At 53.4% G+C, this 27,550-nt stretch overlaps 1 protein-coding gene across 4 annotated transcripts in view; it reads left to right on the top strand.

Annotated features, from left to right (window-relative positions):
- LRSAM1 (leucine rich repeat and sterile alpha motif containing 1) overlaps positions 1–27,550 on the top strand; it is a 34,364-nt gene that overhangs the window by 5,091 nt on the left and 1,723 nt on the right. For 2 of the 4 annotated variants that reach the window (XM_055400939.2, XM_055400941.2), the window contains 18 exons: positions 707–775; positions 1,864–1,948; positions 2,920–3,041; positions 3,917–4,007; positions 6,274–6,404; positions 9,447–9,476; positions 9,776–9,898; positions 10,248–10,387; positions 11,420–11,464; positions 13,515–13,585; positions 16,082–16,181; positions 17,530–17,617; positions 18,578–18,652; positions 20,170–20,250; positions 21,639–21,734; positions 22,976–23,074; positions 23,701–23,832; positions 25,106–25,187. In XM_055400939.2, the coding sequence (XP_055256914.2) occupies positions 707–775; positions 1,864–1,948; positions 2,920–3,041; positions 3,917–4,007; positions 6,274–6,404; positions 9,447–9,476; positions 9,776–9,898; positions 10,248–10,387; positions 11,420–11,464; positions 13,515–13,585; positions 16,082–16,181; positions 17,530–17,617; positions 18,578–18,652; positions 20,170–20,250; positions 21,639–21,734; positions 22,976–23,074; positions 23,701–23,832; positions 25,106–25,187 (1,660 nt within the window). The remainder of the gene's footprint in view (positions 1–706; positions 776–1,863; positions 1,949–2,919; positions 3,042–3,916; positions 4,008–6,273; positions 6,405–9,446; positions 9,477–9,775; positions 9,899–10,247; positions 10,388–11,419; positions 11,465–13,514; positions 13,586–16,081; positions 16,182–17,529; positions 17,618–18,577; positions 18,653–20,169; positions 20,251–21,638; positions 21,735–22,975; positions 23,075–23,700; positions 23,833–25,105; positions 25,188–27,550) is intronic. The other 2 variants (XM_055400940.2, XM_088841139.1) reach the window with 2 other exon arrangements.

Below are 27,550 nucleotides of genomic sequence, written 5' to 3'. Positions count from 1 at the left end.
CAGTCAGCTCCCCCAGGACAGAGGCTGGGATGTGGTCATAGTGGATGGGAGGCAGGGCCCCAGGCTGTTTCCCATAAACTTGAGCTGTGACCGAGGGTATGCACGTGGCGGTGTAGAGACTGGCAGCGGAGGCATCAAAGTGATTTTTGTGGCTAATGCTGGTGTGGAGGGACTAGGGGTAGTTCTTACTTCGCTTTACTGTTCTGGTCCAACACGCTTTATTTTTATAAGCGGAAGAAAGATAACACTGAAAAGCTTTCACATTCATGTATATTTGTATTTCATATATATGTATTTTATATGTATACATATATATACGTCCTCCATTTTGCTCATTTTCATTGTTAAAAATATTAGCAAATATAGTTAAGCATAAGGAAAAACATAATTTCACACTCTAGAGAACTGCTGTCAATATTTTATTGCATATTTGGTAGTCTTTTACTATGCGAATATATATCTAGACGTCTCAGGAGTTTTCAACATGAATATGTACGCATGCTGGATAAATAAGAATGAAACGGTATAATACTTGAAAAAAAAAGATGGAGTGGTCCTTTAGTTGGGGAGGAAGGGGCTGGTACCCTTGGTTTGAACACCAGAGGCCCGGGGGCACTCCCTCCACACCCTGTCTCCCTGGAGCCTAAAATCACGGGGGCTTTCTCCGTCGGGGACTTCAGGTGTCCCACTTGTTTCCCTTCCGCAGGTTTTGGATCTTCATGATAACCAGCTGACAGCCCTTCCCGACGACATAGGGCAGCTGACAGCCCTGCAGGTACGGCTGCAGGAGACACAACCCACCTCTGACCTCCTAAGTAAGAAGCTGCAGCTGCACATTTCCAGAATGTTGTGGTCATGCTCCAGCCAGGGCTTAGGTGCCGCTGGCCCCTCCGCCTTTACTATTGAGATGCCCAGGGGTGGCGTCAGCCTTACGATCTGGGCTGTGGGCATCTCTCCACTGAATTTTTGGCATGTGCATTGGGATTGCATCGTTAGCTTCCACAACGTTACAGAAAAAGAGCTCCCAACGAGTCTACCATTTCCAAGTGATGAATTCAGCTCTGCGGCTCTGTCTCACTTCTGCTGCTTGTCAGGGGCAGCCCCTGCATTTATCGAGCACCCACTGCGTGCCAGCACCAAGCCAAGCATTTCACTTTCATCGCCAACCAGTTGCTCACAGCCCCTCTGTGAACACGGCAGCAGCATCCCCAGTTCACAGAGGAAGACGCACCATCCTTTTTTGCACGCGTATTTTTGTATAATTGGTGCTTTCACTGTTCTGTAACTTTTGGATACCTGAGAAGAATAACTTACAGCCATCCTTGGGTTCATCGAATACTCATCTGCCACATTATTTTTAACGTGCGTGCCTCCCCATCGTATCTGTTTATTTTTAATGGTTACTTTATGTGTCATCCTGTCGGCCTCACTTACCTCACAGTGCCACCAATCAGCCCAGGTTTCAATCCCGGCTCCACCAGCGGCTGGCCCCACAGCCTCAGGCAGGTCCTACTGCCTGAATGCAGCTCAGCTTCCTCCTGTTCACTTTGGGATAACAAGGCTTTATCACGTGCCCCTAACCTGGATCCCCTTATCATCACGTGTTTGTGTTCAGTATAAATAGTACAGCTTCAGCAAGAACCAGGTTCAAAGTTTGGCATTGCCTTGTGGAAACAGGACTTCACCACTCTGAGCTTCAGTTTTCTCATCTCTCAGATGGGATCATGACAATTGTTGTCTTCCTCAAAGGGCTGTCAGGAGATAGAGATGTGGGTGTGGTGCCCGGATAATGCCCAGCCGGAAGTGGGGTAGGCATTATTGTCTGTGTGTGTGCCTTCTCATGCCATTCTCCCTCTTTCTTAGGTCTTGAACGTGGAAAGAAATCAACTGACCTATCTCCCACGTTCCATTGGGAACCTGATCCAGCTCCAGACCCTCAATGTGAAAGGTAGGGGGCCAGGACGTCCTGTCCACGTGACCCTCGGTCTGCTCCGATCTGACCCAGCTAGTATCCCAGGGTGCTTGTCCTGGGACCCATTGAGCACGAGGGCAGCCAGCCCCCAGGTGTCACTCAAACTGTTGGACCTCCTTTGCAGTCGATGTGTCTCCATGGTAACCAGAGACAGGGCATCTGGAGGGTTCCTGCAGCTCCTTCCAGCCGGGACCTTACAGGGAGGAGAGCAGACAGCATTGACAGCAAGGCCCCCAGGACTCTGTCGTTCGTGTTTAGAACCATGGACGATGGATGGTGAGAGTGTGGACTGACTGGGCGAGAGCCATTCTGAGTATCCCTTCACACCCAGTGAGGAGCGCTTCCACACTCGGGGGTGCCACAAGTGTGTGAGAGAGAGGAGGACGTCTTATCCCCAATGTACAGATGAGGAAAACGAGGCTCAGAGAGCCGTGACTTGCTCAAGACCAGCCAGTGCAGTCGTGACTGAGCCGAAATTCTAACACGTGCCTCCCTGTACCCCCAGCTCTCTCCTTTCTTCTTTTCCTTCAGTTCTTTCTGCACAGGATGCTGTAGTTTACCCGTTTGTATAATGATAAACATAATAGCACCCAATTTACTAATCACTTACTGTGATAGGCCCTGTGCTGAGCACCTTTTCATATGCATCCTCTCTTTGAATCCCTTAGTATTCCTATAAGGCCAAATAGTGTGGGCACCCCCATTTTACTGATGCGGAAACTGGTCCAGGGAGGTCAAGTCAATTTTCCAAAGTCACTCAGTTCATAAGTGGTGGAGCAGGGACTTGAACTTGGGTCATTGAAACTCCACCGCTCTTCCTCATGGAACCAGGGTATACCCCAGGCTCAGAGGGAGGCACCCACTTCTGCCCAGTCCTGGCGGGTGTCAGGCCAGAAGCTGGTGAAGGGGCTTTGGGGTGCTGAGCTGTGCCACTGGGACCCCTCCAGACAACAGGCTGAAGGAGCTGCCGGACACGCTGGGGGAGCTTCGGAGCCTGCGCACTCTGGACATCAGTGAGAACGAGATTCAGAGGCTGCCCCGGATGCTGGCGCACGTCCGAACCCTGGAGGTAGGTGGGCCATGTTCTCGCCTGGGGGCCTGTCTGGCCTGCCCGCCACTCCCCTCCCACATTCCTGGAGGCCTGCCCTGGTCACAGGATACAGGGGTCACGGAGCTTTCAAGGTCCTCAGGGGCTCACACAGAGAACTGAGTGTGAATGGCTGTAATTAGGTGAGTTGCTGTCATAATGGAGGCAGCAAAGCGTATTCCTAGTAGAGTGAAAAGCTCATGCTGAATCCTGATGGGTGCATTAACACTGTGAAAGACATGGTGTTCGAGCCAGACCTTGAAAGAGGAGAAAGCTTTGCAGAAGTTGACAGGGGTCATGGGAGCATTCCAGGTGGAGGACCAGTTCGGGAAAAGGCAGGAGGTGGGAGAGCCCAGGACGTGTTAAGGGAGGAGCAGGGGAGCCGATGTGGTTGGAAGTCGCTGTGTCTGGAGGGCGCTGGCAGGGAGGGAGCGGCCTCAGCTCAGAGCTGCAGAAACCGTGACTTGTCAGAGCTGGGGGCGGAGGGCAAGGCGATCACCTGGGACACTGTGTTGTCTCCCCGGGCTGTCCTAACGAAGAGACCAGTCTGGGGCCTTAAGGCTTCTGGAGGCCAGAAGTCCAAGATCAAGGTCTTGGTGGGGTTGGTTCTTCTAAGGCCTCTCTCTCCTTGGCTTCTGGACGGCCTTCCTCTCCCTGTGTCCTCCAATCCTCCTCCCTTGGAATGCGTTCTGAGTCCTGATTGCCTCATCTTTTAAGGATATCAGTTCGTGCTGGACTAGGGCCCAGACTGGTGACTTTGTTTTGAACTTGATTACCTCTTTAAAGATCTTGCGTCTTGATTGTGTTGAACAGTGAAGTGAACGACAGATAAAGAGGGGGTCTCCTTGTGTCTGCAGACCCTGAGCCTCGCCGCGTCGTCCATGGTCTATCCCCCACAGGAGGTGTGTGGCACGGGCACTGAAGCCATTCAGCAGTTCCTCTGCAAAGGTAAAGCCAGGCAGCCCGCCTTCTTTGCTGAGTGAGCACAGACCATGGCTCTTGGGACTGCCCTGTGCCAGCGAGGCAGCTGAGGGTCCCTGCCTGCCCAGAGCTCTGCATATCTGGCAGGAGAAGCAGGGAAAGATGATTGTCACATGAGGAAGTATGATGGCTTAGATGGTAAAGAATCCGCCTGCAATGTGGGAGACCTGGGTTGGATCCCTAGGTTGGGAAGATCCCCTGGAGGAGGGCATGCAACCCACTCCAGTATTCTTGCCTGGAGAACCCCATGGGCAAAGGAGCCTGGCAGGCTACAGTCCATGGGGTCACAAAGAGTCAGACATGACTGAGCAGCTAAGCACAGCACAGCAGGTATAAATGTGTATGTAAAATTTTTGGTTTTGCTATCTTAAAAACATTTTTAAAAAACCCAGAGAAGATGTTGTACCAGGTGATTCTATGCCCTACCTTTTTCACTTAAGAATAGGTCCCGGGCCTTTCCTGTCCCATGACGTGTGGCTCTGTCTGTTGTAAACTGCTGTAGAGTATTCCTAGTGGAACAACTGAAAGTTATTTCCCATTTGGCCCTGGAACGAACGTTTTGCCCCACACTTCTCTGGCATGTTGGGTGTATCCCCTGTAGGGAAGCAGGGTTGGTAGGTGAACAGGGACAAGCACTCTGTATTGCCTCTGAAGAGCTTACATCGGTTCACATTCCATGAGGAGTATCTGAGAGGACTCTTCTTCCCCACAGCCTCACTAACAGTTGGTGAGATCTTTAAAAGTTTTCTAACCTGATGGATTATTAAAAAGCAGAGACATTACTTTACCGACAAATGTCCATCTAGTCAAAGCTATGGTTTTTCCAGTGGTCATGTATGGATGTGAGAGTTGGACTGTGAAGAAAGCTTGAGCACCAAAGAACTGATGCTTTTGAACTGTGGTGTTGGAGAAGACTGCAAGGCGATCAAACCAGTCCTAAAGAAAATCAGTCCTGAATGTTTATTGGAGGGACTGATGCTGAAACTGAAGCTCCAATACTTTGGCCACCTGATGCAAAGAACTAACTCATCTGAAAAGACCCTGATGCTGGGAAAGATTGAAGGCGGGAGGAGAAGGGGACGACAGAGGATGAGATGGTTGGATGGCATCATTGACTCTATGGATATGAGTTTGAACAAGCTCCAGTAGTTGGTGATGGACAGGGAAGCCTGACATGCTCCAGTCCATGGGGTCACAAAGAGTCGGACACAACTGAGTGATTGAACTGAACTGAACTGACCTGAACCTGATGGGTAAACAAGAGGAAGAGGGTGACAGAGGGTAAGACGGTTGGATGGCGTCCCTGACTTAGTGGACATGACTTTGAGCAAGCTCCGGGAAATGGTGAAGGACAGGGAAGCCTGGTGTGCTGCAGTCCATGGGGTCACAAAGAGTTGGACACGACTTAGACTGAACAGCAGCATTATTATCTTAATGTAATTTCCTTAAATATTAGAATACTTTTCCACATGTTTACTGTCTACTTTTAGTATTTCTTGTGAATTGCCTATTTATATCCTTTGGTAGGGGAAAAAGGGTGACATTGACTACATTAAAATATAACCTTTACCTCAAAAGGGCACTATCGTCAGAGTTAAAAAGACAGGCTCCCTAGGTGGTGGAGAATCTGCCTGCCAGTGCAGGAGATGCAGGAGACCCTGGTTTGATCCTTGGCGTGAGAAGAATCCCCCAGAGTAGTAAATGGCAACCCCCTCCAGTATTCTTGCCTAGGAAAATGCCATGGACAGAGGAGTCTGGCAGGCTACAGTCCATGGGGTTGCAAAGAATTGGACATGACTGAGCACATGCACACACAACAAAATAAATTAAAAAGATAAGTTACCACCTGGAAGAAGATAGCTGCAACATGTTATAGACCCAAGGTTATTAACTATCACACGTAAAGAGCACTGATAAATCAGCAAGAATAAGGCCAAATGCAGGAAGTGTATGAATCCTTTCAAATATACAGGAGACTGCTACCCGGGAAATTGTGGATAAACGAAGCTCAGGCATTTTTCATCTCCTCATTCTCACGTGGGTGGTAAAGAGGCAGGGGGCGGGAAGATTTATTCACTCAGTTGACGCTTATTGAGTGCTTGCCACATTTAAGGCCCAGGCATTAGGCCTGTGAGCAGTGCAGGAGGGCCAGCATCGGAGGGGAGCAGTGGACTGTTCTGGGCTGCAAGGCAGTCTCCTTCCGTCCTGGTCAGCCTGTGTCTGTCTCTCGCAGAGTCGGGGCTGGAGTACTACCCCGCTTCTCAGTACCTGCTGCCGGTCCTGGAGCAGGATGGGGCTGAGAACTCCCTGGACAGCCCTGACGGGCCCACGGACAGACTCTGCAGGGAGGAGGAGGAGTGGCAGGTAAGGCACAGTGCCTGCTGGCGTGCGGGGTGGGCGGCGGGGAGGGCGTGGGTCGGGTTATGTGTGCAAGGGTTCTGTGCATACAGGGGCGTTCAGAGCTTCGGCCCCCAGATTCCTCCATCAAACTAGAATTTACCTCCCTTCAAACGGACATGCGGGGAGTTCCCTGGTCGTCTTGTTGTTGTTTAGTCACTAAGTCATGTCCAACTCTTTGCAACTCCATGGACTGTAGCCCACCAGGCTCCTCTGCCCATGGGATTTTTCAGGCAAGAATACCGGAGTAGGTTGCCATTTCCTTCCTTCTCCAAGGGATCTTCTCGACCCAGGGATCAAACCCTTGTCTCCTGCTTTGGCAGGTGGATTCTTTCTCTGGTGGCCTCGTGGTAGGATTTCGGGCTTTCAGTACCGAAACCCATGTTCCACCCCTGGTTGGGGAGCTGAGATCCCAGAAGCTGAGTGACTCAGCCAAGCAGATACACGTAGAAGTTTTCACAAGGCCTCCTAGGCGGCCTCACCCCACTAGCTCACCAGCACCAGCTTCATCCCACTCCTCTCTGTCCCTGAATGTCTGGGGTGTTTGAATAGGGGGTTCCCTCTGCTGGATTCTCCACACCCATTTGCCCCAGTCTCATCCTTCAGTTCCCAGCTGAAACATCACATTTTCTGAGAAGCTTTCCACAACGCAGCAGCCTAGGTCAGATCTATGCAAGTTCTCAGAGCGCCCTGTGCATTTCCTGGGAGAACTTGTGTTGCTGAACTTGGGTTCAGCTGCTCATGGCTCAAGAATCCAACACTGAAAGACAAGTGTTGGGTGAAAGGAAAGATAGCTTTACTGGGGAAGCTAGTTATCCTGGGGAGAAGCTGGATGCATGTCCCCAGGAACCAACTTCCCACTGTGGGTCAGGGGGCAAAGGGTTTTAAAAGGGGGGGTTTCAGGGGTGTGGAGGCAGAGAAGGGGGCTGTGTGCAGAGCATCATCTTGAAGTTGGTCATCCAGCCGCCTGATCAGCACCATCCTGATCGTTTTGGGTACAGTTCATCTGTAACTCCAGAGTCGGTTTGTTCCCATTTCTTTGAGGCCAGTTCTGGGAATTGTGTGAGATGGAGCAGTAAATGTCATGGCTGCAGTCTGGTCATCATATAGCTCATTTCTTCCACCTGGTTTGGGTTTCAGTATCTGCAAAACAGCTGAGTAATACGACTCAGAACATTATCTGTAGCCTTTGAGGAGGAACTAAAGGTTCTTGCCTTTGTTTAATGGCTAAACAATTATTTTGTCTTGCTTGACTGTTTCGCTTCTGTGTTTTCTCATTTCTCTTAAGTCACTTATTTGGCTAAAATCTCTACAGACAAGAGGCAGGTTGGAGGACATTTTGAAGGGGGAGGGGATCTGTCCTGGGAAGGCCCCACAGGGCCCTGCTCCATTACAACCACAACTCTAATTACATGAAGAATTCCTCAAGAAAGGATTTGCTTCCTGTCTGTCTCCCTGCTTGATTGAGCTTGAGGAGAGTGGACTTCTGGGTCCCTGGGGGAGACCTAGCATAGGTCAGGGCTGCAGGAGGAAGCCCAGCAAGAGCTGCCCACAGTAACCTCTGTGGCCTCAGAGGCACAGGGGCCTCTGAAGGTGAGGCCAGACAGAAACCACCTCTGTGCCCCACTCTTCACCCATATGCTCCTCCACAGGAGCCCACGAATTGAGGAGGCTGGGAGGGGGCACCAACTGTAGCCAGCGAGGCTTCATGTCTGATTGTGGTGATGGTCTCATGACTGTATACAGTTGTCAAAACTCATAGACCTGTACACTTCTTTAAAAAGATAAATTTTACAGTACATAAATTATACCTTCATTAAAAAATGATTTATAAATGGAAACACATAAAAACGTATATGTTTTTTCTAAAGGCACAAACTGTAGGTAGGTAGATGCATGGACTTAGGTCTGATAATGATATTTATATGGGAGCAGGGCTAGGAAGGGTGGGAGGGAACAAGGATTAGGCCTGGGAGTGGTCAGTGGATACTTTTATATGCCTTGCTTAGTTATTTACAAGGAGAATATAGTCAGGTATTATCTATATAACTAAAGATAAGCTTAAATTTTACTCATACCTCGGCATAGGGAAAATCTTATTTCTTTATAGGATGCTGCTTTTACAGCTCCAGCACTTGATCCTGGTCTCAGAACCAGAAAACTAAATAGAAAGGCTTGTTTAAAAAAAAAAAAAAGTGTGTGTGCACATACATGTGCTGATGTTTGACTGCAAAAGTAATTCATGCTCCTTGTTATAAATCTGAACAATACAGAAATATGTGGAGTGAGCATCTCCCCTCCTACACTGCAGTCCCAGCCCCTGGAGGCAGTCACCATGAACTGATGAATGACTCTCCTTCGTGGCTTTTGTCTCAGCCACCCCAGAGCTGGGAGTTGAGTTTTGGTGGTGATGCTTTTACAAGAGAGGAATCACGTGGTACAGACAGTGAAAGGTGGCAGACATCCTTCTGTAGCTGCACCCACGTTTGCCCCATCCTGCGACAACTGTGTAATAATCCACTGTGTGAATGAACCGTGACTTAGCAATCGCATTCTGATGGGCATTTGAGTTATTTCCAGTGTTTTCACTCTTTTGAACAATTCTGCAGGAACTTGCGCCGACACCTTGGTGCATTTGTAGCTGTTTTGGGGGCTGGAGCTGGGAGCTTGCAGGTGTGCTGTGCAGACATACCAGGGGTCAGACACCCATTTCTTGGTCTCTTTTTTGGAACACCCATGCCTTCTCAGAGCCGCATCAGCAGAACTTAAGATTTGAAGCTCTTAAGCCAAGCCCTGTGGTTCTCAATCCTGGTGTCCATCAGAACCATCCAGACCCCTTTATCAAACAGCCAGCCCCTTCATCCCCCACCCCCTACCCAGTCCTCCAAGGCAGTCCCTCTGAATGGACCTGCGACTCTGAGGGCTGTCAGGCTGCCTGGGGATTCTGGGCCAGTGAAAACCCCTACTGCCCACCTTCTCTTAACCACTATCTTTTTTTTTGCCTCTCAGAATAGGTTCTCAGACTATGAGAAGAGGAAGGTAAGAAAATGCCTTTTGTCCTCTGTCACTTTTCTTCTCATTAAACATCTCAACTGTTATATTTGAGGAGACAAGCTCTTCCAACCTCTAAATCAGAGGGTGAAGTAGCGGTTGCCCCTTACGTGTATCACCTCCCCACAGTCTCACCCAGCCTTGGTGGGTGGGAGGATGACCCCACTTTACAGATGAGAAGACTGAGTCTTGGAGAGATTGAGCCCATCCCCTGCAGCTCTCACATCCTAACCGCCCCCCCCCTTCCAGAGCCTGTGCCAGCATCACCAGGGTCTCCGTTCTTGCAGGAACAGAAGATGCTAGAGAAACTCGAGTTTGAACGACGCCTGGAGCTCGGGCAGCGAGAGCACGCCCAGCTCCTCCAGCAGAGCAACAGCCAGAAGGATGAGATCCTTCAGACGGTCAAGGAGGTTCGTGAGCAGCTAAGTGGGGTCAGGCCTGTCTGCTCCCTCTGCAGGGGGCCTCCTGACTCAGGCTGTGGTCCCTCTGACGTGGGAAGGCAGTGGGGGGACCTCTCTCAGGCCCACCCCCCAGGACGCAGGGTTGGGGAGGAGTCGTCCATACAGATCACCTAGTCCAGGCTCTTCCCATGTGTGGACACCCTGAGACCTAGCAAGAGGAGGACTTGGTCCAAAGTCAACACAGAGCTGGCAAGACAGAGGAAACCTGGTCTCCCCATCTCAGGCCTGGGCCCCTGGCTGCTCTGCGGTGCCTGAAGGGGTCCCAGCAGACCCCAGACCTCTGCTTGTCCTGCCACAGGAGCAGTCCCGGCTGGAGCAGGGCCTGAGTGAGCGCCAGCGCTTCCTGGATGCAGAGCGTCGGCGGCTGCAGGAGCAGCTGAAGCAGACAGAGCAGAACATCTCCAACCGGATCCAAAAGCTCCTGCAGGAGAACCGGAGGTCAGGCTCCCATCTCCTTGGTCCCCAGACCCAGAGACCTCCCTCAGCGTGATGCCTGCATGGGGCTCAGTCTCTCCCTCACCGTCTCTGATCCTACCCAAGGTCTCAGTGCTGCATTTGGCACTGACTTTAAGAGAATCTGGTTTCCCCGATGACTCAGTGGGTAAAGAATCCACCTGCAGTGCAGGAGACGCGGTTTGATCCCTGGGGTTGGAAAGATACCCTGCAGGAGAAAATGGTAACCCACTCCAGTATTCTTACCTGGAGAATCCCATAGACAGTGGAGCCTGATGGGCTACAGTCCGTGGGTTGCAAAGAGTCAGACAGGGCTGAGCAACTAACACATTTAAAAGAATCTGATCCAGGGATGACCAGGTTTGCCTCTTGTTTTGGGACTGCTACTGATTGAATCTTTGCCTCCCAAGTTTCCCATCTGTAAAGTGAGTGGGTTTAACAAGTTAAGATCACATCCTGCTCTAATATTTTGGCTCTCCAGTCACCTGTCACTCAGGTCAGCCATTAGCCTTACGGTGAGATTTGCCTTAACAGATCCCGTCCAAGGCCAGAGCCACAGGGAGCAAATTCTGATGGGAGAAAGCAGGCCAGATAGAGGTCTCAAGAAGCCTGAAAAAGTTTAACTGGGGGTCTCTTGGGGAAAGATTCTAGAAACAGGCTCTGCCACACCCCCTGCTGCTTCCAGCCTTCTGTCCACTGTCCTCCTTGTCCTCCTCCTCCCTCGCCTGCAGCTGAGTGCCAGAGGGAGCCGGCTGGCCTGCCTTGCACAGTGTGCCCACCCCCGGCGGCACCCAGGAAACTGCCCTCTGTTTTCTCATTCACACTTTATCAATACTCCATGAAGCTTTAAAAAATTATTCTTCCCATTTCACAGATGAGGAGCTGGGATTTGGAGTGGTTGAGGAATTGGCCTGAGAACACAGAGCCCCTAAGTGGCCGGTTCGTAAGCCCCCCTCAGCAGTTCTGTTGGAAATGGACCCAACAATGACTGCCGGCTTTTCATGGTTTCCTTCACAGGCAAAAGAAAAGTTCCGAGATTCTGAAGTCTCTGGAAAACGAAAGGTCAGTGTTTTGCTCGGTCGCATTCTCGATGACTGCCTCCCTTCCTGCGGGTGAGTGGACCTGGGGAGGGAAGGTCTCATGATTCTTGAGGATTGTGTCAGAAAGATTTCCTAGAGTTGTGAAGAGATTCAGGCTTCCCTGGTGGCACAGATGGTAAAGAATCTGCCTGAAATGCAGGAGACCCACAAGTTCGATCCCTAGGTCAGGAAGATCCCCTGGAGAAGGGAATGGCAATTTCCTTCAGTATTCTTGCCTGGAGAATCCCATGAACAGAGGAACCTGAGGGGCTACAGTCCATGGGGTCACAAAGAGTCGGCCCAGCTGGCAACTAACACTTTCACTTTATCATGAGGAGATTCACCCCCTTACAGAGTTTTGAATTAAAAAGAATCACCACCTTCAAGTTTGTTAAAACATACTGTCCTGAGAAAAGTTCAGATATGAATAAGAATGTATGTATATTAACGTCCAATTGTATTTCTAGTATAAATAGTTAGAAAAGAATTTTCTGGAAAGGTTTGTTTACATGAGTTATGTACAGAGGAGTAACCTGTAAGCATTTAATGTCTTGTAGTATATTATTAAGGAAAGCACTATATTGCTAGGTGGAAAAGTGGTTTCTACAGTGTATCATTTCTTAAAGACAACCTACTTGTATCTATGCTCAGAAAGTAGAAGGACCCACTCCCAGTGTTTCCACTGAACCTCTTTGAGTGGTGGGAATTGGAGGTGGTGATCTTTGTTTCATTCCCTTTGTTTTTCCTGCGCTTTTCAAATCGGCTATGTTAAGGTGCCCACCTTAGTCATTAGAAAAGGTGATTGGTGGGGTGGCCTCACCCCCCACTCCCTGGGGTTATGTGAGTCCCTCCTGGTTCTCAGGAACCCCAGAGTGTCAGTGTGGACCTGGCTGCTGCACTTGGGGAGCCTCCCCTCCCATGGGCACAGCCTTCCTGGCTCCTGGCTGCCTGGGCAGGCCTCCTGCAGGGGACTCGTGTGGAGTTGCAGCCCCACCACCCTGCCCACTTCAGCTGGGGGCTGTGGCAGCTGGGGATGGTCAAGGCCGAGCTGAGCTGTGGCTGGCGGCATCGACTATTCAGCACACTAAGCCAGTGCCCTCTGGGCTGGGCCTGGGCTCCAGGGCTCCAGGGATGCAGCAGGGGTGGTAGTCCCTTGAGCCGCCTGTGGGCCTGGGCTGAGTGCTCAGGTGATTCATGTTGATTCTGATGAAGTCAGACCCTGCAGGAAACGTAAAGGAGGTTGTCACTGTGCCAGTTTGGTACCAGGGTCGGGGGGAGGTGGGGAATAGTGTACACACATGCAATGTACACACATACACGTGCAATTACTTTATTTTCACTTCACTGATGTATTTCCATGCCAAAAACCTCATTACTTCTAATAACTATAGCTTTATAATTATGTCGTAATTTACCGTAATTAGCCCTCTGAACATTTAAGTGGCTTCCGGTGTTTTGTAACTACAAACAATATGACAGTCAACATCTTCTAGACATACCCTTGGGCACTTGGGTGAACGTTCTAGAAGGAAATATTGGAAGAACACTTAACTAGGTATTCCCAGACTGCCTTCCCAAACACGTTTGACTGTTCACATCCCTCAACGGTATATGAAGTTCCCATTCCTCCACCTTCATTGCCATTGCCAGCAGTTATCTAGTTTTCTTAAACTCAACCAACCCAATGTGTGAAAAGAAAGTTTTACTTTTCTTGTCTCTAGCGGTATTAAGAATCTTTCCATGTGTTCCTTTTTTTTTTTTTTTTAAGGTCACTTTTATTTAAGCGTCAGTGAATTGGCTGTTTGCATCCTTGGCCTGTTTTTTTTAAGGGAGTGTTCATCTTTTTATGCCACAAGCTCTTAACCATAAATGTTAACAGGGCCCCAGGGGAAGTGCGTAATGCCACGGGCATTCAGAGGGCACATCCAGCTTGGTACACAGGGAGGACTTCTTGAAGGAGGTGGTGGTCATCTGGTGAGATTTCCTGTTGGCAATGTTACATTTGCTCAGCACGCACATCGCTTGCTTTCTAGAATAAGAATGGAGCAGTTGATGTCCATAACACAGGAGGAGGCGGAGAGCCTGCGGCGCCGCGAGATTGCCTGTGAGTCCTGGGGTAGGGCGGGGTCCTGGGAGCAGAGGGGACAGCCAGCCCACCCCCCTGTTGGTCACATTTAGTGGGCGCTGGGGGGTTGCCCCTCAAGACAGTGTGTCAAATCCTGTCATGGAGCATGGGCTCTGGAATCAGGCTAGACTTGGATTAAAACATCCCAGCTCAGGCACATAGGCATATGACCTAAGGGACACTACTGATCCCTGACTTTTCTGAGCCTCAGTTTTCCTATCTGTAAAATGGGGAAGAAGATAATAATCTGCCTCGTCAGGTCATTACGAGGGTCTGATTAAGATCATGTTGGCACAGAGCGAGCATTTCAGAAACGATGGCTGTCAGGGCTGCTCTCCTTGAGAGCTGCAGTGGCCCCTCTCGTGCTCCTGGGAGCTCGCCTTCCTGTTGCTCCCTGAGGGGTCCCAGGGTGCCGCACTGTCCACACAGATGAGGGCAGTGGATTCCACGCCGTTCTTCAGAGCCCGACTGATAAGATGGGATGTCTGTGCACCCTCAGCCCAGTTCATCGTGTGCCCGGCGGTGGACCGGCATGTCCCATACACCATCTCATCCCGCTCCTGCCCCTTGAGGTGTCATATCATTAACTTCCCAATTTTAAGCTCACGGCCATCCACCATTTATAAAGAGAAGCATTGTGTGTGTATTGCCAGGTGGATGTTTATCAAATAGCTGATTGGAAATAGGCTCAGTGTTAGGGGGCTTTTGTTTTCACCTTTTCAAACCTCCCTATTGCTTAGCTTTTGAAAAAAAATGTATTATTTTTATAACTGAAAAATGTCAAAAGTAATGAAAAGGTAATAACCTAGAGTGGTGGAGGGCATATGGTGTCAGGCTGTCCTGTGTGCTGCCAGAGGGAATATGAATCGGCTGGATCTTCCTGGCGGGCAGAAAGGGTAACTTGTGTATATGTTATTCATGACCTTAAACCTGTGCACTTCTAAGAGTTATTCTAGGAAGTGAGCAAATAGCGAGGTGTGCAAAGACGTTTGAGCAGGGATATTTGTAGAAGCACCTTTTAATAATCACAAGAAGACTTCGGATGCACTAGAACAGAGGATTATCTTAAAACTTCAGTTATCCATGGGCTTCCCTTGTGGCTCAGCTGGTAAAGAATCCGCCTGCAATGCGGGAGACCTGGCTTCGATCCCTAGGTTGGGAAGATCCCCTGGAGAAGGGAAAGGCTACCCACTCTAGTGTTCTGGCCTGGAGGATTCCATGGACTGTATAGTCCACGGGGTCACAAAGAGTCGGACACAACTGAGCAGCTTTCACTTTTTGGTCATCCGTGCACCATAACGCTCCGTAACTATTAACATGGCCGTGCTGATATAGAGATTAATTCATGAAAGGCGAGAAAGGAGGTGTATTTAATGTGATAAGCATTTTAATTTTCTTGTATTATGGTGAAATATAGAAAGCATAAAACTTAACCATTGTAACCACTTGTAAATGAATAGTTCTGTGGCATTGATAGTTCTGATGGTGCATTATTCACCGTCACCACCATGAGAACCCTTTCATCATCCCGAAGTGAAACTGTGCACCCTCTAAATAGGTACTCCCCATCCGCCTTCCCCAGACCCTGGAGAATCGCCATTCTTCTTTCAGTCTACTTTCTGTCTCTCTGAATTTGACTGCTCTCGGGACCACGTGTGAGTGGAATTGTACAGCGTTTGTCCTTTCGTGATTAGTTTCTTCCACAGGATGTCCTCAGAGTTCATCCGTGTTGTAGCTTATGTAGGAATTTCCTTCCTTTTTTAAGACTGAAATATTACAGCGTGTGGATAGACCACATTTTAAAACACTTCACGGCCGTGCTGGGTGTTCGTTGCTGTGAGGGCATCTTTCTAGTTGTGGCGAGTAAGGGCTGCTCCCTAGTAGCAGCGCGCGGGTTTCTCACTGGAGTGACCTCTCTTGTTGCCAAGCGCGGGTTCTAGGTGCTGCAGGCTCAGGAACTGTGGCACGCGGGCTTAGTTGCTTATGATGTGTGCGGTCCTCCTGGACCCGAGATAGAACCCGTGTCCCCTGCGTTGGCAGGTGAATTCCTAACCGCGGGACCACCGGGGAAGCCCCTCGACCATGTTTTGTTTGTTCATTCATCCATCAATAGGCACTTGGGTTGTTTCCACCTTTTTTTGCCTGTTGTGATCAATGTTGCTATGAACAGGGGTATACAAATATTCAGGTCCCTGCTTTTAATTCTTTAATTTTTTAAAAATCCATCAATATACATTAAAAATTGATCAGTAGAAGATATATCAAAATAATATTTCTGGGTGACAAGACTGTAGAAGGTTGTGTGTGTATGTGTTCAGTCTCTTACAACTCACCAGCCTTTTAAGTTGAAGTTACTTCTATAATTTAAAAAAAAAGATTTTTTCCAAGGGTGACCATCAGGTGGGTGACTAGGTGACCCCATAGGCCACCAGGAGCGGCTGCTCAGCCCTGCCCACCCCCAACGTGTTTCTTCAGCCGCCATGCAGCAGATGCTGACCGAAAGCTGTAAGAGCCGGCTCATCCAGATGGCCTACGAGTCTCAGAGGCAGAACTTGGTCCAGCAGGCCTGTTCCAGGTAAGATAAGGAAGGGGCTTCCCGAGTAAGGAAGTTGGGGGAGCTGGCTCAGAGCTGTGAGTGAGCGTTGGCACAGGAGTCCCCTGCCATGCGTGGGCCACCCCACCCTGGGCCAGGTCCTCAGGAGTAGGTGACTGCTGGTCTTCGTGGCTTTTCTTGCTGGACCCTAAGGAAGCACAGCCGGCCAGCGGCAGAGCTTAGGGCTCGACCCAGGCAGTGTGTTCTTATGTAATATTTCAGTCTTAAAAAAGGAAGGAAATTCCTACATAAGCTACAACACGGATGAACTCTGACGCTCAGTCTCCCAGGCCATAGGTCAGGAGCGGGGTGTACTCAGGGTGTGGTGAGGGGGTTGCCTCACGCTGACAGCCACTCTGGGCCTGGCCCTCCAAGTTCACCCCAGCCCCGTGTTTGTGTCTAGAGAAGCTGCAGTGCCCAGCAGGTGAGCAAAGTGCCTTCGAGGCTCAGGAGCCCCAGACAAGGACAGGCCAGCAGCTCCGACCGCTCCTGTGTCTCTCCTCCAACCAGGCACCTGGAGCGTGCCAGCCTCCCCCGCGTTCCTGCAGAGGCAGGGGTTCTCCTGCCTTCTACGTGGTGTGACTTTGTTTTTAGGAGCGCGGGCACTCGGGGCAGACAGATGTGGATTCATATCCCGCTTCTATTTCTTAAGTGTGTTGTCTTGGGCAAGTTATTTTCCCTCCCTCAGCCTTGATTTTCTTACCGCTAAAGTGGGGATAAATGACAGTACCTATTCCTAGAGTTACTGGAGGACTTGATGGACCTTAGTGATCACAGTGTCAGCACATGAGGGTGCAATAGATAGCAGCTGTTATCATGACACAGACTCAAGACCAAGAATATACCTAAATAGTGGACATATGAAAGTGCCCGGGTTTGGATTTCTGTGCCTCTAGACTTGTTCTAGGGGGATGAGAGCAGGTCCACAGCCAGGCTGAGAAACCCTGGGGTGGAGGCTGAGATGTTAGTGCTGGGAAGGACAGCTTTCTCTCAGCTTGTGGGGTTAACCTGAGACGTCGTGAGCTCCCCGTCAGTGGAGGGTGGGTGGGCAGAGCCAGGCCACCACTTCACGGTGGTGTCGTAGAGAGGATTCCCAGAGATCACCTCCCCAGCTCCAGAGACACAGACTCCGCCACCGCCCTGCCAGGGCTGTGGGATTCAGACAAAACTCCCATGTCCACCCAGCCCGGGACATGGCCCCCAGCAGGTGCTCCGTAAGCCTTGTTGAGTGAATAAATGGTTTATCTCCATCTCCTCCGGGATGCCTGGCACACAGTACGTGCTCAGGAAAAAATTCAGAGAGTGAGTGAATTTGCTGTCTTTCCGGCAGCATGGCTGACATGGATGAGCGGTTCCAGCAGATTCTGTCGTGGCAACAGATGGATCAGAACAAAGCCATCAGCCAGATCCTGCAGGAGGTGAGCCCTTGCCCAGGGCATGGGGCGGGGGCACAGGGAGGGCACAGGGAGCTGAGAGCGGGGCGGCTCGACTCCACATGGAGGCGCTGTTCTGGAGAGCATGAGAACCAAGATGCTCAGTTTAGAAATGCACAGACCTTCAGGATGAGAGGGCTCCCTGGGGGTGGTTTCCGCTCACTGAAGTCAGGAGAGGTGTCCTTCCCGGGCACCCCCTCCCCTTGCTGTGTGAGGCTCCCTCGTGAGGACCTGGTGGCAGTGCCCACCCCCACCCCCCCTGCAGAGTCCGAACGAGCCCCTGACTTCTCCCTTCCAGTCCCACCGCCCTTTATCTGCTCTCCCTCGGGCTTAGTGGGTACACAGCAGGTGCCCCTGTGTGGACCAGCCCAGGAAGGACCCCCCTTGGCTTCCTCCTTCCTCTGTCCAAATTGCTCAGGTCCCAGGTTTCCCCGTGGAAACAGGTCCCCCCACCCTACCGTCTCTTCTCTCCTTTCTCCCCCTGTGACGTCATCCTCCCATCACAGGCCCGCCACTCCCTTTCCTTCCTCCCGTACTCCGATCTCTCTCTTCTTCCCCCCACGATGCTGTGGACTTAGTCCTTGCAAGATTGTCTGAGGAAAAGGATGTATTTCTCAGAGCGGATGCCAGGCCTTGGGGTTAAGATGGGGCTCTGAGCTGGACAGACTTGCTAGTGCCAGCCAGTTCGCTTTCCCAAACCTCACTTTCCTCATCTGTGAAATGGGGCAGTGAAGGCACCTCCCCCGACCCCCGTCATCGGTCGTTCCACGTGTACCATGGGGAGAGCCCTGAGCACGTGGCTGGCAGGTAGTAAGTGCTTAATAAGTATTACTTTTTAAAAAATTAAGCAAGTGAGCTGAAAAGCTGTTGTCTAAGAAACGGAAAAGGTACAGGTTAGAGGCAGGCTGTGTTTGGGCCCCTGAGTGGCCATGCTGTCTGTCACAGAGCGCCATGCAGAAGGCAGCCTTCGAGGCTCTCCAGGTGAAGAAAGACCTAATGCATCGGCAGATTCGGAAGCAGGTGAGCATGGCCCTGCGCCCCACGCCCGCCCTGGGGGCTTTCAGAGGCCGCGGTTAAGCTCTGAGTCCTGGCTCCTCCAGGCCAGGCCAGCAGGAAGTCTCCCAGCACCTCCCTCCCCTCACAGAGCCTCATGGGACCTACTCAGGGCGTCACCTACTCGGGGTGTCTGGAGGTGCCTGGGACAGCACTGTGGGTGCTGGCCGGTGGGACCTGTGTCCGCTGCTTGTCACGATGCCCAGGGCTGAGAGAGGGAGGCCCTGACCGCTGGGCAGCCCCGTGCTGACCAACCCCAGGCAGGACCCCTCAGCCGCCTTGAACCGCAGCGTCCTGTGGCCCCGATGGAGGAGCTGGGACAGGTGACACCCCACCTGGGCGGGTGGAGCCTGGGGCGTCCTCTCGCGTGGCCTCTGCTGCTGACCCCCGGGTGACCTTGGGCGAACCTTTGCCCAGTGGGGCTGTGTCTGGCTCTCTGCTCTCCCTGAGCGGGTGGCAGGGTGGCTGGAGACAAGCGAGCTTTCAGGCTACAGGACGCACATCACGTCGTATTCAGCACACTTTCAATTTCACATTTTGCATGGTTTTTTTTTCCCCCTTCTTCTTTTTCTTCTTTTCTCTTTTGGCCAAAACCAACTTTTTTATTTCCCCTTTAATTTCGATCCCACATTGCTGGACATGAATCTCATTCCTCTGACCAGGGGTTGGTGGGGTCATAGGGGCAAAGGTCACAGGGTCATAGGCACAGAGTAGAGAAGTCACTGGCTGTGGGGGTCTGACCCCCAGGACTAAAAGCCCCCAGTCACACCCTGGAGGTATGTGGTGATCCCCTAGACATTGTCTCTGTGGGTGGTTCTGACCCACCAGGCCAGCTGTTCCCCTGGAGACCACAAGCAGGGACACCCTCACAGAAAAGGCACACTCATTTACCTGCGTGTGTCCTTGGGCAAGTTACTTAATTTCTCTGAGCTTCGGTTTTCTTGTCTGTGAAATTGAGGCAATAATACCTCCAACAGCAGAGGAGAAGCGGTGGAAAAGACGCATGAAAAGTGCACAGCACAGTCCTGGCGTATGCCGTCTCAATAACTGTCAGCGGCTGTGTTACTGTAACTCAGTTCCTTCCGTTACCCTCGCTCTCCTCTGTGTACAGCTGTCTGGAGGAAGCAGGAGAATTGGACTGGCAAGAGGTTCTGAGAATTCCGTGTCTGGCCTTCACTCTGGCCCGCACCTTGAAGGAAGTCCCTTCGTCCCACGCACCTTGATGGGCACCCGCTCGGGGCCGGCCCTGGCCCAGCTTTTGATCAGCGGTTCTGGCGGGATAAGCACTCAGGCCTGTGAGATGATGAATTCTGTTTACAGCCCCGCTGAGCAGGTTTACCGGGTTCTCAGTCCCCTTCATTCCAGAGCCTCTCCTGCCCCCCCCAGAAAGGATTCTTAGGTCCACTTGGCCACCCAGGAGCAGCAGCGCAGGACTGAACCGTGGTTAGTGTGAATTAAAACCCCCTGTCTCGTCTTCTGTTTAGATTAAGTTAATAGAGACTGAGTTATTGCAGCTGACACAGCTGGAGTTAAAGAGGAAGTCCCTGGACACAGAGACACTGCAGGTATGTTTAGGGCTCCCTGGCCTGCCCTGCCCCCACTCGACCCCCACCAATGAGGCCTCCCGCTGGCGCCCCACCCTCTCAGCTGCCCTCCTGCAGACAAGGCGGTGATGCTGGAGGATGCCATGACCCCCAGAAGGCTCATGGGGGCCCAGCGCAGACCCAGGCTAGGGGTGGGTCAACCTGTTGCTAGGCAGGAAGGTCAGAGGAAGGAGGGTTTCATTGCCAAGGCTCACCAGGCTGCATCTCCATCTCCGTGTTGTCTTTGTTTTGGAGCCGGGTCGCTACTGCGCTCCCTGCCTCTCTCAAGCCATGCTTCTGGGGCACTGGTTCTCACGGCTAATACCCCCGGGGGGACAGCATTCTTGGTATCCCCAGGATGTCTGGAGGAGAGGGCCCAGCAGGGACCATGTCACTCCCTGCAGGCAGCGCCTCTGATCTCTGGCCCTTGCTGTGTGCCCTGGGCCGGGAGGGAAAAGGGCCAGAGGGTCGGGCCTTTCCCTGTTCTGTGCCTCAGTCTCCCCAGTCGTTCAGAGGGGCTGGGTCCACAGTGTGAGAGGGAGGTGCCCCGTACCAGGCTTTGGAGCAGAGCCTTCTGTCCGTCTCCGTCCCCGTGTCTGTCCTCAGCGGACAAGCCTTTGTTTATCCTGTGGGCCTCTCAATGCAGAAGAGAGCTAGGGTCTGGAGTCCTGGTCACAGGTCTGCCACCGTATGACCTTAGGTAGGTTGCTTCCCCTACCCAGGTTTCCAGGTTGCCCCTGCATAAAATAGAAGTCTTCTAGACCCAGCCTGTGTCATGGGGCCGTCAGAGATCAGTGGGACAGGCCTTAGGCATGCCGAGGTTAGGGGCGCTCAACCCTCAACCACCATGCTTGGAGGGTGCCTATCTCCTGCCTGTTGGAGCTGTGGGGCTCCCATTTTTGGGGTCCCCATGGGATGTTCCAAGAGGAAGAGAGGAGTGGAACGTGGACACAGATGGGGCTCTCTGGGATGTGCCCATTCTTCCATGCTGGCTGGCATGGGTCCCTCACCCCTCTTGCCCTTTGCTTCTGCCCAGGCGCTTTGGAGTCAGTGAGCCCGAAGTCAGGGCCCCTGCTGCTCGTCACTTCCTTTGTTTGATGTTTCTCATCACTGCACTGTCATTGGCTACTAGATCCCATGCCCGGCCTTCCTCCCCCGGGGAAGGGAGGTGCAGGCTGGGGAGAAGGGCGCGTCTGCTCTGTCCCCCGGCCCTTGGCCAGAGATCAGGGACAGAGCCTTGATGTGAGTCAGGCCCACCGCAGCCCCCAGCTGAGAACCAGTTGGTGGGGGTGTCCTGCCGCTGCGCCATGGGGACCTTGGGGGCCGGGGTGCCCTGAGCTCCCAGCACTGGCCATGGTCTTGTGTCACAGGAGATGATCTCGGAGCAGCGCTGGGCCCTGAGCTCGCTGCTCCAGCAGCTGCTCAAGGAGAAGACTCAGCGAGAAGAGGAGCTCCGGGAGATCCTGGTACGTGTGGCATCCTCGCCGTGAGCCGGGTTACTTTCCCTCCGAGCTCACTGTTCTTAGAAACTGTTCTTAGAAACACTTCGTTATCCTAGACATCCCCCGAGCTCCACCGTGGGCCAGGCCCTGTGCCGGGAACAGACAACAGCGAGGCCAGTCTCTTCCCGATCCCCGCACGAGCCCAGGTGTTATGTTTGTGCCATTGGGTACAGATCACGTTAACATGTGCTGTGCAGGGCCAGCCTTGTCATGGCCAGGCTCCTGCCCACAAGGGACCTCGGGGACTTGCTGTCCACCCCAGCAGGACATGACCATCAGGGTCACAGACTCCCAAAGAGAAGTGTGTCCACAGTCCAGAGAGGGCCAGGCCAGAAAAGGGGAGTCACTTAGCTCCGTCCAAGAGGGACCACCCAGGGGGCTGGGGGACGCCCAGGTTGCAGTCCCAATGCCCAGCGTGCAGCCGCGGTCCTGGCTGGGCGGGTTGGTGCCTCAGAGCCCAGGCTCCAAATCCTAGGTGTGAATCTGGCTCTGACTCAGGGCGGCCCTTGGCTCTCGGGCCGTCTGCTAATCACTCTGCCAGTCCCTCGGTCTCCTTACCCATGACGTCGAGACTGCTTCCCAGAGTTGTGAGAACTGAGTAAAGTGGCATCTCCCGGCGCGCAGCAGACTGGCACCAAGCGCCCTGCTGCTGCTGCTGGTGTTCATGTTACTCCTCCGTCCCCAGCACCTAGAATAGTGCCTGGCCCAGAACGACACTCGGGTTGTTTGTTGAGTGACGGGGTGGAGAAATCAGCGTGAATAGCTGACTTCCTCGTGCGTCTGTCTCTGTGCCCATGTCCTGTGTGGACACACTTCTCTCCTGTTCTCAATACTCCGGCTTTGTGGGTGAAGGTGGGTGAGGTGCCCTCCGGAAGCTGAAGGTACCCCTAGAATCCAAGTTCTCTCCCTGCTGGCACCCAGAGGATGCACCGAGCCTCCTGGGGGATGGAGACAGCTGCCTAGTGCTTTGCTTTTCCCACAGGGAGGTGTGTCTCCCCTCCAAGTCATGATGCCCGGGGCAGCAGAGGGCAGGGGTGCCAGGTGTCAGCCGCTCAGGTTCCTGCAGATGAAACGGTGAGAGTTAGTGGAGAGGGATGTTCTTGGTAAAACGCCAAGTCCATCCGTACGCCGTTCACAGGCGTCCGTGCCATCAGCGTTTCTATTCACTGACTTGTAACTACCAGTGTCTGCTTCCTTCTTGGCAGACGGAGTTAGAAGCCCAAAGCGAAACCAAGCAGGAGAATTACTGGCTGATTCAGTATCAGCGGCTCTTGAACCAGAAACCCTTGTCCTTGAAGCTGCAGGTGAGAGTTGCAGGCGCACCCACCCCGCAGGAGCCCTGGGCCCCGGCAGCGCCAGCTCTCTGGCCTGTCTGGTGGAATTCCCTTCCCATCTCTGGTGACCGATGCGCCGGGGCCTGTACTCGGCCTGGGTGGGCACAGAAATGAGAGGGAAAGCATTGGTTTTGGTGGCGGGAAGACAGTCCCTGCCTGGTGGAGCCCGCTGTGTGCTCACCGCTGCACGGACTCGGACAGAACAGGGGTGGTCCCTTCCCCCTCCTCACATGCTCTTTTTTTTTTTAATAAAAATGGAGCCTCAACAGTAGCGTTCTCCAGACCCGTTCACGTAGATCTCCTTGTGTGTCTGGATCTGATGATTTAGGATATGGGTGATTTCATTTGCTTCAACAGTCCACCCCTTTGATGGGCACTTACGTTGCTGGCTTTGTCAGGTTTACCGTGTGGCAGTGAACTAACTTCTTCATGCGTCTGTCTCTATGCCTTACACAGCCGTCTTGGTAGGAAAGGTCCCAAGAATGCATTTTACCTGTTATATGTATCTGAACTCTCTGTGTGCTGTTGTAAGTCATGGCCTCATGGTTTTTCCCAGTCCGTGGTGCGCTGGGCTTCTCCCATGGTGTGTCTTGCAGGAAGAAGGCCTAGAGCGCCCGCTGGCGGCCCTCCTGGTGGAGCTGTCGGCCGAGCACTACCTGCCTGTCTTTGCCCACCACCGCCTCTCACTGGCCACGCTGAGCCGGATGGGCCCTGCGGACCTGGCCAAGGTGGACAGCATCGGCCCCTCGGGGGAGGTTAGGGAGGTGGGCGGGCCCTGACCCGATGGCCAAGCGGGGACTTGCTCTTCATGCAGTTCTTGGCAAGGCTTGCCGTCTGCAGATGTCCTGGGGCTGCCTTGCTCCCAGCAGGCCAGGACACCTGCCCTGTCTGCCCCCAGTCACCTGGCTACAAAAGCCAGAGCTGCAGGTGCTGCGGACCCCAGATTGTTCCCTCCAGCAGCCCCTTTCAGATGGGATCTTCACATCATAGGCTGGGCAGGTCCTTGGAGATCATCTGGACCGTCCTTTCCTCACACCCTGGGTTGACAGTTGTATCGGCAGCACTGCCTGCGCCTGGTACATTCTGCATGAATTCATTTACTTTTCAGAAGAGACAAATACTGACTCTGGCGAATACTTAACAGTGCTTGACACTGTTAAGCATGTTTTAGATAAGCACCTAAGCGTGTTTTACATATAAATTCATCAAATCCTCATAATAACCTGGGCTTCCCGGGTAGCACAGTGGTAAAGAATCTGCCTGCCAGTGCAGGAGACACAAGAACGTGGGTTCAATCCCTGGGTCAGGAAGATACCCTGGAGAAGGAAATGGCAACCCACTTCCGCATTCTTGCCTAGAGGATCCCTTGGACAGAGGAGCCTAGCCGGCTGCGGTCCATGGACTCACAAAGAGTCAGACATGACTGAGCACACACACACGATAACCTGGGCAGGCAGGTACAGTCATCATCATTTTATAGATGAGAACGTAGGAGACACAGCAAGGTAGCAGTTTGCCTGAGGTCACATAGTGGAGCCATGTCCAGCCCAGGCGGCTGGTCTGGTGCAGGGGCCGTGCTGTTGGCCACTCTGCTGAACTGCCTGGTCCCTCAACAGAGGCAGACACAGACACCGGGGCTCAGAAGGACTACATGGGCCACATTGCCCAAGTTCAGGAGCGCTTGCTCTGGAGGCTGAGGGACTGTGAGCGTCCTGTGCAGCCACTTTTCAGCAGTTCGGCCTCGGTGTGAACTGCCTGACTGTGTGAACTGGCACAGCCCACAGCTGTCGGCCTAGCCCCTGCACTTGCTGAGCTGGGGCTGTCACCAGTGCTGGCTTCCCTCTCCTTCCGCTGCACTGATTGCCGTGCCAGTCAGCTTCCACATTTCCGGTCAAAGGTGCCAGAAGTCAGGGAGGAGACGGTCCTTGCAGCTCTGTGCTGCGCCGCGGGCCCCCTGACCAGCCGTGCCCAGGCCCTGACTCACCTCCTTGGTCCTCGCAGGTGGGCGTCTCGGAGGCCGGCCTGCAGCACGAGATCCTGCGCAGAGCCCAGGAGCTGCTGGATGCGGCCAGGACCCAGCCAGGTACCGACACCAGGCTCCTAGCAGAGCCGTTACACGGGGGTGTGGCTGGAGTCTCACCTGTTTACCTTTCAGGATGAGTCCCAAGGGCCACTTCCAACCCCGACCAGTCCTTAAGCTTCCCTCCTAAAGGAGCCATTTATAAATGGGAAAAATAGGCCCCCAAATGGAAAACATGAACTTTTCCTACGGTGGTGGAGGGACCCTCCTGGCTTCCCTAAACCCACCCTACTGACATCAGGAACCACATACTCAGGGTCCCTGGAGTAGCGGGAGAAACCCACTGGACCCAGTGCCCACTGGTGCCCAGTACTATGCCCAGGGCAGGTGTCAGGACCCAGTGCCCACTGGTGCCCAGCACTGTGCCCGGGGCAGGTGTGTGGTGTGAACAGAGATGTGTGTGATGTGGACTGGGAGACGGGGAGGCCGTGTGGCTGAGGAGGGATCAGGGCAGGGGTTGGGGGTATGGGAGGAGTCGGGGTCTCCGCGCTGCGCAGGACAGGTGTCAGGACCCAGTGCCCACTGGTGCCCAGCACTGTGCCCGGGGCAGGTGTCAGGACCCAGTGCCCACCGGTGCCCAGCACTGTGCCCGGGGCGGGTGTCAGGACCCAGTGCCCACCGGTGCCCAGCACTGTGCCTGGGGCAGGTGTGTGGTGTGAACAGAGATGTGTATGATGTGGACTGGGAGACGGGGAGGGGCTGTGGCTGAGGAGGGATCGGGGCAGGGGTTGGGGGTATGGGAGGAGTCGGGGTCTCCGCACTGCACAGGACAGGTGTCAGGACCCAGTGCCCACCGGTGCCCAGCACTGTGCCCGGGGCAGGTGTGTGGTGTGAACAGAGATGTGTGTGATGTGGACTGGGAGACGGGGAGGGGCTGTGGCTGAGGAGGGATCGGGGCAGGGGTTGGGGGTATGGGAGGAGTCGGGGTCTCCGCACTGCGCAGGACAGGTGTCAGGACCCGGTGCCCACCGGTGCCCAGCACTGTGCCCGGAGCAGGTGTGTGGTGTGAACAGAGATGTGTGTGATATGGACTGGGAGACGGGGAGGGGCTGTGGCTGAGGAGGGATCGGGGCAGGGGTTGGGGGTATGGGAGGAGTCGGGGTCTCCGCGCTGCGCAGGACAGGTGTCAGGACCCAGTGCCCACCGGTGCCCAGCACTGTGCCCGGGGCAGGTGTGTGGTGTGAACAGAGATGTGTGTGATGTGGACTGGGAGACGGGGAGGGGCTGTGGCTGAGGAGGGATCGGGGCAGGGGTTGGGGGTATGGGAGGAGTCGGGGTCTCCGCGCTGCGCAGGACAGGTGTCAGGACCCGGTGCCCACCGGTGCCCAGCACTCTGCCCGGGGCAGGTGTCAGGCGTCGGACACAGTCTCCGTGTCAGGTCTCCTTCGTGCAGCCCCACGAGATGCGCGCCGCTGCTGTCCTCCTTTGAGGGATGAGGAAACCGAGGCAGGGAGAGCTTAACCCTAACCCTGAGGGCTTCTCCCTGACCGTGGCCGCCCTCCGGGGAGGGGCCGGGGCAGGACAACTCCTTCTTATTCAGGGGCAGCAGAGCCTCAGGCATCTTCCTGACAATTCTCCAAATCTCAGGACTCAACATATGTTCCATGAAGTAGAGACACGCCCGCCCACTAGGCGGCGGTTTGGGGGGCACCACCAGACCCTTAGAAGGTCTAGGGTGGTTGTGACAGGCTTTTTAAAAAAAGAAACCATAAGGTTTTTTTCCCAATTATAAGAAATACTACTAGTAATTTAAACCACAGACTAAGTGAACAGCGTGCTGTGAGGGGAGGGCGCTCAGGGAGGAAGAGCCTCGGGTGCCGCTGGTGCGATGGGAGATGGGTTCTCATGTCCTGCTTCGGGTGGTTGGGACCCGGGGAGAGGATGCTGGCTTAGGGCAGAGCAGTGGGTATGCTGGGGGCTCTCCCAGGGCAGGGGGAGCAGCCTTGAGAGCTAGTTAGTCCTTTCCCTGCTCCTCTGGGTCCCCTGCACCTGGGCCCCTGGTGGAGAATCTGTGCTCAAGGTCAGGTTCCCCCCAGGGCCCCTCACGCAGGGTTCCTGGCCCTACGGCTCCACCACCAGGTGGCCCCCTGGCCTTAGGCAAGCGGCTTTCCCTCCCTGATTTCTCATCTCTGACAGTGATGAGCCCTGTTTGCAGGGTAGCCCAGAGGGGTTCAGGGTGTGTTAGGGGTAAGAGGTCTCAGTTGCCCAGGGTCCCAGCCCTCCCACTTTATAGATGGGGAATAACGCTCGGCAAAGAGAAACAAGAGGGTGTGTGGGAGCACCCCCCACCTCCAGCTCTCTGTCCACTTAAGGCAGGCTGGGCCGGGGAGGGACGGGGTCAGATGGTCAGGACCCTGGCTCAGCCT

The sequence above is a fragment of the Moschus berezovskii genome, chromosome 11, assembly GCF_049115385.1.
Source record: "Moschus berezovskii isolate FMDL1 chromosome 11, NW_MosBer_1.0, whole genome shotgun sequence".
NCBI classification, from domain to species: domain Eukaryota; kingdom Metazoa; phylum Chordata; class Mammalia; order Artiodactyla; family Moschidae; genus Moschus; species Moschus berezovskii.
This window is presented reverse-complemented; position numbering and strand designations above follow the sequence as displayed.